This window comes from Grampus griseus (assembly GCF_964374135.1).
Source record: "Grampus griseus genome assembly, chromosome: 20".
NCBI classification, from domain to species: Eukaryota; Metazoa; Chordata; class Mammalia; order Artiodactyla; family Delphinidae; genus Grampus; species Grampus griseus.
The window spans coordinates 21706316-21719197 of record NC_139014.1 but is presented as its reverse complement, the minus strand read 5'-3'; the positions used below and the strand labels follow the sequence as shown (position 1 = coordinate 21719197).

General features: G+C 60.0%; 1 protein-coding gene across 2 annotated transcripts in view; it reads right to left on the bottom strand.

Annotated features, from left to right (window-relative positions):
* The window catches only part of SRCIN1 (SRC kinase signaling inhibitor 1), a gene marked incomplete at both ends in the record, with an annotated part of 63370 nt that overhangs the window by 33819 nt on the left and 16669 nt on the right, over nucleotides 1-12882 (bottom strand). For both annotated transcript variants that reach the window (XM_082679516.1, XM_082679517.1), the window contains 2 exons: nucleotides 2987-3085; nucleotides 6172-6476. In XM_082679516.1, coding sequence (XP_082535642.1) covers nucleotides 2987-3085; nucleotides 6172-6476 — 404 coding nt within the window. The remainder of the gene's footprint in view (nucleotides 1-2986; nucleotides 3086-6171; nucleotides 6477-12882) is intronic.

Genomic DNA, 12882 nt, shown 5'->3' with positions numbered 1-12882 from the left:
AGTTAACTCCCTCCCTCCTCCACCCTAGGCGCCCTTGGTGGGGTTCTTCCCTCCCCCCTGCAGCTGGTCCTTTCTCCCCCACGCAGTGCGCTGGGAGGGCGGGGCCGTGTCCCATGGGAGCCTTAGCCCAGCCAGCTGAGGTCTCTCCCCTCCCCTGGGGAGACGTCCTCTGTAGGTTAGGTGAGTGCGTGACCCCTCCCTGACCTCGAGCCCCGAAGACGATGCATCCTTCGGAGAGGGAGGGCAACCTATGGGTCGCACCCTCGCTCTAGTCCCCTGGCTCTCCGTGCACCGGCGCACACACCCACCTTTCAACTCTTGTGAACACGCGTCCACGTAAACATTCGCCTCCCCCCTCCCTTGCCCCCGCCAGGCTGGGGCTCCTTAACGGCCCCCGAGGGCGCCAGCCTCCCACCGCGACGCACGGGCACTACTCCGGCCCTCTCCCCTGTGTGCCCGTCGACACGGTCACCTCCTACCCCTTCCCAATGCAGTGAGTGTATGTTGGGGAGGGGGGGTTGCGGCGGGGCAAGGGCGCACCCCGGAAAGGTCATGACTTTCTGAGGCTGGGGGAGGGGACGCCAGCCACATTTCGGGGTGGGGGCCGGTCCCCTGCGGAAGGCTGAGAACGAGATGGGGGAGGGGAGGGGGCGTTTCTCAGGGATCCGGAACCGCAAAGGCCTGCGAGCCCCCCACCCCCAGACCGTTCTCAGAGTCGTGGGAAGGGCCCCCATCTCCGTGCCCCCGCCCCGCGGAACCCGAGGCGGCTACCCCGGCCCCCGCAGCCGCTCCCCCTTACCTGCGGCCACAGGTGTATACGCGGGGTTCTCAGCCCCAGGTCGCGCGTCGGGCGGGGGAGGGAGGGCAGCCCCCTACTCCCACCCGTCCGGGCTCTCCCCTCCCCCCGGCCGCCTCCGCAGCCCCAGCCGCCGGTGCCCTTTGCTGCAATGAGAGAGGCGCCGCCGCCGCCGCCGAGAGGGCCCGGGCCCCGGTCGCCCCGGTAACCGCGACTCCACCTGGCGCGGCACGGCGCGCCGCCGTGCACATCCTCTCTCTGGCCCCCTCCCTGGCGCGGCCCCGCCGGCGCAGCCCCGCCAAGGAACGGCGGTGGCTGGTGGCTGCGTCGCCGCGGTCACCCGATACGCCGGCCCGCCGCCCGGGACTCGGGTTGCAGCAGGAGGGAGGGAGGTTAGACAGCCTAGTGGAAGCGGGGGAAGGGCTGTGGCTTGGAGTCTGGCCTCCGGTCCCCTCTCAGGGTCTTCTTCAGGCCCCAACCCCCAACGGTCTGGCCTAGGGTGTGTGTGGGCGGTGGGGAAGGAGAGTGGCCTACCTCCCGACCGGCCACTCTCTGAGCTTACAGTCTCTCCCTACCGGAGTCTCGGCTGTGCACCGTTTCCGTTCTAGCTCTCCCGTGACTCAATTCCCAGCCAAGTCTGGGAGGCCTAGGATGCCTAAATTTCCTCCGTGGCCTCTGATCCTGCTCTGCTGTGTGACTCTGGCATTTGCTGAACGTCTCTGGTCCTGCACTTTACAAAAAGGAGCCTCATACCCAGCCATGGGGAACGGGAAGTGTGATAAGCGCTAAGTATAAAGTGATGACAAGATCCTGGGCACAGCCACTTTTCTCTGTACTTCAAAGCCCTGGGGTGAAGGTCCCTTCAAGCTCTCGACTCTTTCCTCCATCAGAGTAGATTCCAGATGTGGACAGGCCTGGGACCCCATAACCTGGGACATCAGAGCTCACCAAGTCCAGCCTCACTTCCCTCCATCACCTCAATTCGAGTTGCTCCATCTGATCTATCCAGGGAGCGCCCGCGTCCTCTGCCTCATCGCCATCCCCGTCCTAGCCCCACTTTGACCTCCACCACACATGCGGCCACTCAAGAGGAGTCCATCCCACTTGCCATCTAGCCTTGGGCGCAGACACATCTCTGCTCCCTAAGTTCGGTCAGTACAGGGCCAAGAGCTGGGAAAGGAAGTGGGCTGGGTGCCCTGTGAGTGAGGCCAAGTATGCCAGTCTTTTGCTAGACTTGAGTTACACACAGCTAAAAGTACCGTGCTCCGGAGCCTTGTTTTTTCCTAGGCTGTCACGTTTTTCCTTCTCCTAATTCTTCTTGAAAAAGTCAAGGCTTGCTGCCCCTCTCCAGGGGGAGCAGGGTACGCAAGGGAGAGAAGATGGCGCCCATGCGACCCACTGGATTCTCCGCCACTACACCTCCTCTGCCACCCTCAAGTCACGGCCCCCTCAGGGCTGCCCCTGACCTGCTGTAACTCTGACTCCCTGGCCCCTCCTCCCCTCTGGGGCTTCAGATGACTGTTTTTCTCCCACAGCAATGTCCAGGCCTGAGCTGGGAGCCTGAGCCCTTAGGATCCTGTCCCAGGGTGCCCCTGTCCATCTTCCCATCAGGGAAACTGAGGCATATGAAGAATCAGGAAATCAGTTCAGAACAAATGGCTAGAGACCAAGGTCCTCTTCACATTTTGAAACTAAGCAGTGGACATCTCAAGAAATGTGGGAGAGAGATGATATGAAGAACTTCCTGCTGGTGAGACATCAGGGGAAGGTTGGGTCTGCTCAGAGATGGAGGATAGGGTGGGGATAGAGGAACGAGATGGTCCACAGTGGGGGTGGGAATTGGGTACAGGGCACAAGAGATTCCTGAAAACCAGTGGGGTGAGGGGAGAGGTACCCCTGTTTAAGGAGAGAAGGATTTTTTTAAAAAAAGGTTTTTTAACCTGACTATTCCCCCTCAAAAAAATTCCCTCCCCAAAGCCAAACTTTGGCACAGGTTTGGGGAGGTAGCGGTAGGAATTAGACTATCACGGGGAGAGTACGGGGCATAGGAGTCTCCTGAAAATGCGGGCTCCTACGTAAGAGAAAGGGATGCAAAATTAAAATCCTGGATATCCCCCCTCCAAAAACTATCCTCCCCAAAGCCCAAGTCTGCCATGGGTTTGGGGGGTGGGGTGGAGGCGGGTGACTCACCTGGGCCGGCTGGCCAGCCCCGGAGGGGGCGGAGTCGCCATGGAGGTGGGAGCAGAGGGAGCTGAGGAGGCACACGGGGTCCACGGTCCAGCCGCCGACCTGTGTGTGCGAAGCGGGGGACACCCCATTAGGGGGAGCGGGCAGGAGCCGCTGGGGGACTGTGACGGGGTGGGGAGGGCATTCCTGGGGCAAGTCTGGCACAGAGCTCACCCCGCAGGGGGACCCTGCGGCACTGGCTAGTCCCTTACGAGGCTGGGTCTCTATGCGGGGGCCCTGGGCCTGTTGCCGGGTCTTTCTCTCCAGTCAGGCTGGGGGCTCTTTGAGCCCAGGGCAAGGCCTTCCCCAGCGGATACTGCTGAAGTCCTTGTCTTCAATTCTTGACCACCTCTCTGGACACTCTGCAAGGGGGCTGCCCCTCTCCTGTCCCTTCTTCCAGCTCTTCACTGGCCCCTCGTTGAAGCTGTCGGGAACCATTCCGCAGGGGGCCTCAGCCCAGTGTGCCTCTGTCCTGACAGCACCGCTTTCCTCCCCGCCATCTCGCGGAGGTGACTTTCTTCTCCCACACCACACCTAAGGCTTGAAACCCATCCCCTCCTGATTCCTCCGGGACCTCAGCATCCTCGAAGTCATCCGTCTCTCATTAGGTCACCCCACTAACGTACTGAGCCAGGCTTAGGCACCGAGCGTTCGATGTAAGTGAAACAGCCGTGGATCCTACACGCTGACTCCCCAAGGCAGGGAATGAATGAGTGAATGAATAAAGGAATGAATTTGCGAGTGAGTGGCCGTGCTTTGACTCACTGACTGAGCACCTACTCTGTGCCAGTGAATGTGCCAGACACACAGGAGGCCCTCAAACATGCCCACGTGCCCTCTTACAGGCCTGCTGCCCCTTGAGGCCGCCACGCCAGCTGTCTTCATATTTTTCTGGCCAAACCTCCCCAGACAGATCTGCAGCCCTGGGGTCCTGTTCCCTCACCACCTCCAACCTCCTCGACCCCTGACACTGGCCGTTACCTCACCACAGCACGAGAAAGGAGCTCTTGACACCCTCCAGACCCACAGATCCTGGCCGGTCCCAATGGCTGTTTCTCTCTCCCATCCCTCCAGACTTCAGAAGTGCAGAGGGCCCTCCTGCTGGGCCTTTGTCCTCTTCCTCAGGGATGCAGGACATTTCTGGTTCCCCCTCCCCATCTGTCATGGGCCCTCTCCCTTCTGAGACTCCATTCTGCCTTGGTGACCAGGCTTACCCTGGGTCCCACTTCCATTTCTGCCCACGTCGTGCTCAACCTCCCTTCTGAAGCCGTGGTCCCTTCAGAGTCTTGAGTTGTATATTCAGTGCTTAACAGACTTCTGCGGGAAACCCCTACCCCCTCCTCAAACTCATCTCCCCTATTCCTGTCCCCCACTCCCCCAAACGTTTCCCTCCCATCCCTCTTATTTCCCCCCAAGGCACCAACATGTCCCTGTCACCCAGGTTTTTCTGTCTTTGCCTCCTAGATCCAGGCAGCAAACAAGCCTTGTTCATCTTCCCTCCAACCCCACTCCCACCCCATCCCTTTCCCTTCATCCTCCCTGACACACTCTCTTCCTCCTCTCCTTTCCCTGCCTCCCTGCCTCTTGTCCCCTCCTATTCACCATCCAATAACAGCCACGGCCCCCCTAGTCACCACCATCTGGCCCCCACACCTCTCACTGCCTCCCACCCCGAGCCCTCTGCATCAGCCATTTGGACCTCTATGCCAGTCCTCAAACCAGCACAGACCTATGCTCACCTCCCATCTCCCTACCTTCTAAAACAGCGTTCTCCTCCTCTATGACTATTCAGACCCTTTTCATCCTTCTAAGCCTAGTTTAGGTACCTCCTCCTCCAGGAAGCCTTCCCTGACCAGGCCGGTCCACCTGATCTCCTCTACTCCAAACCCTCTTCCAACTGACTGTGCCCCTTATACTTAAGTTTAACCATCCTTTCACCCCATCTAGATCACAAAGGTCCCTGTCCCCTCCCCCTAAGCCAGAGCACACAGAAGGAATCCACTGAGCGGGACCCCTGAAGGGGAGGGCCAGATCTCCTTCTGCAACTCTCCCTTATTTTAGTTGGAACTCTGCTCCCGGGAGGACTCCAGAGCTGAGAAAAGGTAAAGGCTGGACAGAACTGGAGGTGACATCAGGGGCAGATAAGGTACCAGAAATGCACCAATGTGTCCTTGTTCCCTACAGTGAGGATGGGGATGGGCACACTCTCCCCCCTCCCCAGCCACACCCAGCAGTACTTGGAAAGGGGGACAGAGCCAGACAGGTGCGAGAGCAGGGACGGATGCCCCCGCAAGGCTTGAATGAAAGGATGCTGATGGGATTAACCACCCTCCCCTCAGCCCTTTCTCCCAGAGTGGACAATGCCTGGGTCTCAACAGCCAACGTGCTGCAGCTGTCAAGGCTCCTACCAAGGTGGGACTGGAAGTAGAAGGCCAATCCCAAGAAAGAATTTTCCTACGAACAAGAAGGGCATACGTGGATGCAGAGATCCAGGAACCCAAGGACCTGGGAGAGCTTTACAAAGGAAGCTCCGCACCCCACAAAGAAGGAGACAGGTCCTGGACCAGAGGCAGGAGCCCTGACTCCCGTCTACGCCCTACTGATGACAGGAGAGAAACCAAGGCACAGAGAGAGGAGTCCTCTAGCTCAAAGTCACACAGCGAGTCTTGAGGGGAAGGAACGGGGTGGGGGAGGGGGGGAGGTAAAAGACCCCAGAAATTCTGGGCTCTGTTCTTGCAGGTCGGGGCCCAGGAGACCCAGCCTTCTGAAGCTTCCCTTAGGGGCCATATCACAGAGGTGCCGACCCCAAGGTCTCAACTCCACCGCTGGACGGACCCTCAGACTCAGAACACTCAGTCGACGACGAGGCTGTCCCTCTCCCTCCCCACCACGCTCTTGTCTCTCCAAGACAGCCGTCCTCTGCTCAGTCCAACAGCCTGATTAGAGGCTGGGCTCCCTCTGTCCAGTCCCATGCTCCAAATTCCAGGGCTGCAGGCAGAGGTCTGGGTGCTGACCCCCCACCCCCTTCCTCCCCCAGGCTCCAGAAAAGGCCAAGCACGGCAACGGGGCATCCGCTTTCCCCCTCTGCCTCAGACGCCTCTCGGCATCAGGACGCCTCTCGGCATCAGGACGAGCCCGACCCCACTCACCTGCTCCCGCATCCTGTCTTGCTGACTCCGCAGGGCTAGGGCGTGCTGGGGGTACTTGCTCTTCAGGTGGTCCATGAAGGCATCGCGCTTGCGGTCAGCATCGGCCTTCTGGAGCCCGCTGAGCGCCTCCAGGCTCTGGGCCGCGATCACCGTGTGCCGCCGCTCCGACGTGTGCACCAGCCCCACGTTGGAGAAGCGCCGGCCCCCGCTGCCCCCGCCTCCGCCCCCGCCCCCCAGGGTCCGGTACTCCCGAGGGTACTCGGCATCGTCTGCAGAGAGCATGGGGGGGCTGCTCCGCTCCGGATCTGCAAGGGGGGAGAGGGGGGACGGCAGGGTCACCGTGTGCCCGGCCTGGGACTGCCCATCTCCCACCGGGACCACTGCGAGGAGGGGTTGGCCTAAGGGGGGGGCGGCACGAGGCACCTGGGGTGAGGCAGGGGCTGCCTGCCCCCCACTAGGAACAGCAGAGGCAGAAGGGGTGGCTCCAGGGAGGGTGGTGAGCAAGGGCAGTGTCCAGCTTCCTGCCCTCTGCCGGTGGTTTGAAGGATAATGACAGTGGCTGAGGTGCTGTCCTTTGAGGCCAAGGAGGGCTTGGAAGCAGGGGTCCTGGACACCCCTCTAGCCACACATCCCCTTCCTCCTTCCTTATGCGGGGCTGAACAGGGGAGGGAAGGGGAGTTTCCTTTTAGACGCTTCCTAAAAGCTGTGGAAAGGAGCCTGCACTGTCTTTCTCTCAAGAGCATCTTCTAAGGAGTGGGGCAGGGGCTAGCTTCCTCCCTCAGACTAGCATGTCCAGGACACACTTGTCTTTAGGCTGGGGGTTGGCTTGGAAAAGGGTCAGGACTAGGAAACAGGGGGGAAATGAGGCCAAAGATCAGGGCCTGGGACATGGGAGCCCCTTTCCCTTCCCTCCCCAGAGACAGACAGACAGACAGACAGACAGGAGAGGCTGGGCACAGAGAGGACAGTGAGAGATGGACTGGGGACAAGCTCAAAGAAAGCAGAGAGGACAGCTCAAGCTTTCTCGCCGGGACCCTCCCCTCCCCCCTCCCTTTCTTCAGGCTGCCTTCCCAAAACACACACGAACAAGTTCAAGACCTGTAAGGGACGCACAGGGGACAAAGTACAGTACAGAAGCCAAAAAAGGAGAGGCCGGGGGTTGAGGTCTCCATGCAGAACCCTGAAGCCCATCCCCACATACCCATCAGCCTTGAGCCCTTGGCCTCCCCAGGCCCAGCTCTGCTGTCTCCTACCCTCCAGCCTCAACGCTGACCTTCCCAAAGCCCAGCAGGGACAGCGGTTCCACAGTGTCACCCACACCAGGGGTGGGAGGCATTGCTGGGGCTTACCTGAGTCATATTCCTGGTCGTAAAACAGATTTGCCCTCCCTCATCTCCAGAAGTCACCCCCCTTGAGAGACAAACTTGGTCTCCCCAGCATACCCCCAGCCTCACAATCCACTAGCCTCAAAGCGGCACCCCGAGGTGTAGCCTAGCTCTGGGGGGAATCAAGCACTGTAGCAGACACAGGCACCCCGATGCGGGGCTAACTCACAGGGTCGACCGGGGCAAAAGAGGAGGCGCTGAGGATTCTGTGACCCAGCCACGTTCCATCCAGCCCAGCCCCCGTCAGCGCCCTCCCTCCACACATCCAGTGTTCATCAGGCCCACTGCCGGGCCTCCGTCGCCTCCCGTCCACCACAGGAGGAAAGAGGAGTTTCAGACACGTTCTAGGAAAAGCCACCCGTCGCCCAACACACTCACACACTCCTCCCTGGGCTACGGCAGAGGCATGTAGATCTCCGGGACTGACCCCTCGATGACCCAGCACCGTCCACCAAAGCCAAGGGAATGGCTTCCGTGGACACAGAGCTCCAAAGCTTCCAAGGTCCTGACTGATTGCCGTTACCACAGCCTTCAAACCTCCTGTGTGTGTGTGTGTATGGCGGGGGGCGGGGGGGGGGGCGTATTCCTGTGGCCCTATTTCAGAGAAGGCCAGTGACACACCCAAAGCCACAGTCGGTGGTAGAGGCCAGATTGGACCCCAACATTTATTAGGTTTGCCTCACCCCCTCCCACCACACCTTCCTGGCCAGACGACAATTGTTTATTGATGGAAAAATGGTACCACCTCCTTGTTTGCCTGCTGTCTCCTCACCCTGGCGCTGAGTCTGGGGTCCTTCCCTCCTCCCTCCCACAGGCAACTGTCCCTCTCACCACGGTCACAACCCTCTGTCGTGCTCCCTGAAGTGAGGTCCAGATACCCAAGAGATGACTGGGGGAGGTATATCGTTTCACAGCTTAATAGTTATACCTTTATTTTCAAGGATTAAAAAGAAAAAAACAAGAAGGCCCAACCACTGATTTCATGGGTACTGTTCCTTGGGATGGTAGTGAGATAAGGTTTCCTTTAAAGTAAATTTATTAAGTTCAAAGTGAGTTAACATATTGAGTTAAGACGGTGAGAAGGTTCCCTGGTAGGGAAGAAATTCCTGAAGCTGGCCCCCGATTGAGGCTGGGAACCCTGGGGCCATCTCGGTGGGGACCCAGTCCTTGCCCTTGAGGAGCTGGTGGTAACCCACGGTGGCCAGTGAATATGGCCGAAAGGGAGTGACCTGATCATCATCTAGAAGAAGAAGAGCTGGAATAGGGGTTGCTCTGGGCACAGGAGAAATAGCCCCAACCGGAGTCAGGGGGCTGCCTCCCATGACCCTTAAACTCTCTCTTCCACTCACCCTCACCACCTGCTGGAGGTCTGCAACCTCATGGGGCACAACTAAGCAGGAGGAGACCCTCGCTGGCCAAGAGCCCTGGACACTCCGTAGTCCTCCCTTTGCCTAGGCTGGGGCAGACTCTGCCCAAGGCCTGGCTGCTGGAAGCCCAGCTCTAGAGCCCAGCATGAGCCCTGCCTGAGCCAGAGGGCCCTCCCCAGTGCCAGCCAGCCAGGCTCGCCGTGCCTCCTAGGGCTCTGGACGCATGTAGGTGCACGGGGAAAGGTCTCCAATTCACATCTGCCCTCCTGCCCTTCCACCCTCCTGGACTCGCACCCTCCATGCCAGCACTTCCTCCCCTGGCTCCTGGGGCGGGGTGCGGCGGAGCCTCAGTGCATCCGGAGTGGGGCAAGCAGTATGCCAGCTTGAGAGAAGCAGGTACTGTGGGGAGGTCTCGGATCACCCAGGCTCTCCCAGGTCGATTAAAGGGGCGAGGCAGGTCTGGCAGGGAGGGGTCCCGGCTGCTAGAGCGGGCAGCGGGGAGGCGGAGGCTCCGGACAGTGGATCACTACAGCCCCATGAATCTCACAAAGGTGGGCAGCGGTGGGGAGAGAGCTACTGAGCAGGCCCGAACAGAGTGGAGCAAGGACCAACTCCTCCCTGCCTCCTCCAAGTCAGGGCTCACCCCTCAGGTGCCTGGGCACCGGCAGAGGCCGGGGTCATGGGTGAGGCAGGAGCTGGATTCTAGGGGGTGGCAGAGAGGCAGGAGGGGGTAGGAGAGACAACCTGCTACCTCTAAGGGGAGGTGGGGCTTTGATTTGAAAAGCTTTAGAATCTGTTTAAGAACCTTCCAGATCTTTGGCTTTGTTTAACAGAGAAACTAGGCTCAGGGAAAGAGGCGAGGTGCCTGCGTAACCCATGAGTCCTAGCTCCCTGCTCTGTGCAGATGTCCCTCCACTCTGGGGCCCCAGTGCACCGGGACAACTGGCCTGGGATTCTGGGTTGCGGGGCCCATCCTGTTGCCCTTGGGAGAAAGAGGCCCTTGGGGGCTCTGAGGGCTCAGGCATGGATTTATCTGAGCCAGCCCTGGGCGCTTGAAGTCAGAACATTGGGAGAAAATAAACACAGGCCAGAGACACCCTGGGTTTAGAGTCAGCTCCTTCCCTGCGGGGCCCCGGGTTAGCCATTCGATCAACAAGCCTCTTCCCCCTTGGAGCCTGACGGTACTAATCTGTAAAATGGGGACGTCCGCCTCTAAACCCCGCTTCCGGGCACTGGGTGAGAAGCCGGCAAGATAACGAGGAGAAAGCACCCTGCTTTGAATTAGAGACACGCCTGGCACATGGGCTGTCGAGACAGCAGGACAGCCTTCCCGTTACTCCTGTTCCCGCTCCAGCCACCACTGAGATCTGGAGTGACCCTGACCCTCCCCAGACTGAGCAGCCCAGTGAGAAGGCCAGGAGGTCGATTCCAACCTAGCAAGCAGTAGGCTCTGGGTAGCAGTGGTTCTGAGCAGATCGATGCTTGCCGTTTACCAGTAAGGGGCTGGTGGGGGGTGGGGGTCTTGTCTCTGTGGTGGAGAGGCAGAGGCAGGGGGCTCTGAGGGCAGGGGAAAAGTGGGGAGACCCTGGAGGGGAAAGCAGAGCGGGGGTACGCTGCTGGAAGGGGCGCTGGGACTGAAGGTCCCTGAGGGATGGGGGCTTGGGGGATTCAGAGAGACATAATTTGGGCCTGGAGGGTTTGCCAACTCCCCAAGTATCCTCAGTGTGCAAGGCCAGCTATAATTTTCGAGTCAGAGATTCAAGCTGCAAGGCAGATGCCCAGGACTGATGAAATCCAGCTCAGAATGAGGGAAAAGGAAAGTGGGAAAAGGGGGCCTCGGGTCACCCTCAGTTCAACCTTTTTGGCCTGGGCAACCAGTAAGTGAACCCGCCAGAGGCTGGGATGACCAGGGAGCAGTGGGCGCCCCCCAGTGGCCGGCTGCGGATAAAGGCGCAGGTGCTTGGGAAAGAAAGCGACATTGTTATTTGTTCCACCAACTCCAAATTCCACGTTTATTTAGGAGCCCAATTTATTTTTATCCTCACTGCATTCTTTTACATGAGATCATTGTAACTCAAGATGAGAATTAAGATCCCAAGGATTCAGTGACACTCTCTCATAAGCCACCCAGACCCTCCCCACCTGGCGTCTTTACCCCAGATGTCACCAGCCCTCAGGCTGTCACTGGGCAACATCCACCCATGACATCATCTTCAGAGGAAGAGAGAGTGGAGAAGAGGAGAGGGGGAGGGAGAGGGAAGAAGAGAGAGGAAGGGGAGGAAGTAGAGGGGAGAACAGAGCTACGAGCTACAGAGAAGAGAGGGCTCTCACGGGGGTGCCTGCTGTGAGGACCCGGAGTTCAGGACCTGGCTCCCTTTCCCCAGAGACGGGGAGGCTGGACAAGGCTCCTCCCCTGGGGACCTGAGAGACCTCACAGGTGCGCCCCCATCCATTGCCTGGGCAGAGGTGGTGGCTGAGCACCAACTCAGGGAGTACAGAGGACCTTGGGGCTAGATCGCAGTGAGGTCCGCAGGCAGGGCAAGGGGAGGGATGCCTGGAGATTGCTGGAAAAGTGGAGGGCCTGGTTCATACCCAAAGTGCCTTGCCCACAGATACACACACACACACTTGAACACATGCGGTGCAAGGCTCCCCCAGTCCCACCGTCTGCAGCCGAAGCAAGAGGAGCCCAGGTCACCCAGGGGGAGCCCCAAGGCGACTGCCACCATTGACTGTGCCTGACAAGTCCATCCTGCTGGGCGGCTGCTGCAGTCAGGAAGTGCACTGTGCTGGGAGGTCAGAGGCCAGAGGACAAAGGTCAAGCTTGGGATCACCCCTTCACCCCCGCCTCCCCCCGTGAAGTAGCTGGCCCCTCGGCCTCTGGGCGCCCCTGGCTCTGGGGGCCCTCAGTCCGCTGTCTGTCCCTGGGTCCTTGGAGCAGAAGCCCGTCTGTGTCGGTTTTGTAAAGCCATCTTTTCCGCCCCATACCACAGCAACCGAAATCATTTTCCAGGCAATCGCCTTTCTGTAAACATTCCTGTGTAGTATCCCCCCAAACTGCTAATGCCCAGCACCCCGTTGAGTCTCCCTGTCACTCCAACCGGAGCCTCAGAGGTGGAGGTGGGCAGTGGGAGGAAGGGGCATTGGAGGGGAGGAGGTGGCCACACCGAGGATTAAGGGCAGGGCTTCAAGTCCAGCTCCTGGCACGAGCCTCCAAACCTGCCCCCGTGTTTCCCCATCCCCCCAGCCCAGCCCCACTGCCCTGAAGGTCAGGCCCCCTCAGGAGAGCCTGTCTGGTCCGGGAGGGATGACAGAGAAGAAGGGGGAGGGGATCCCATGGAAGGGAGGCCTGGGAGGAAAGGGAAATGACTTGTAATCATGGGGGTGACGGTTAGTCAAGAAAGGTGACTCCCTGGAACCTGGGAGCACAGGGGCAAGGCCAGTCATCACTGAGTCCCCAGGGAAGGCAGCTCCCTCTGTCCCTGAGGTGTGAGAGGGAGGACACACAAGTGGGGAGAGGCCAGGTGGAGCGCATCCCACGACGGACCACTACCCGGGCGGCGCAGTGGTGGGGGAAGGTGGGCAAGGCGAGAGGGCGCCAGAGGCAGGATAGTCCTTGGCTGGTGACACCGAGGCCCCCTCCCCACCCCCCAGCACTGATCTACAGAGCCACGGTGGAGGACAGCCTGGGGTGGGTCGATTCTCCTGGCAGTACAGCGGGGAAACTGAGGCTCAGGGAGGCTGAGGGAGTTAACAAGTCACTGTGTGGACTCCCTTCCCCGGGCTGGGGGGGAAGAGGGGGAAGAGGACTGTGGCCTGTGACCCCCTGGACTCCTCTACCCCCACGTCCAGGGAGCCCTGCTACCCCCCAGCCCCCAGGGAAGCTGGGCGTCTAGACCCGGCCGGACGGAGATGACAGAGCCCCGGAGGGAGCCGGGAGGCAGGGGAGGGTGCAGGGC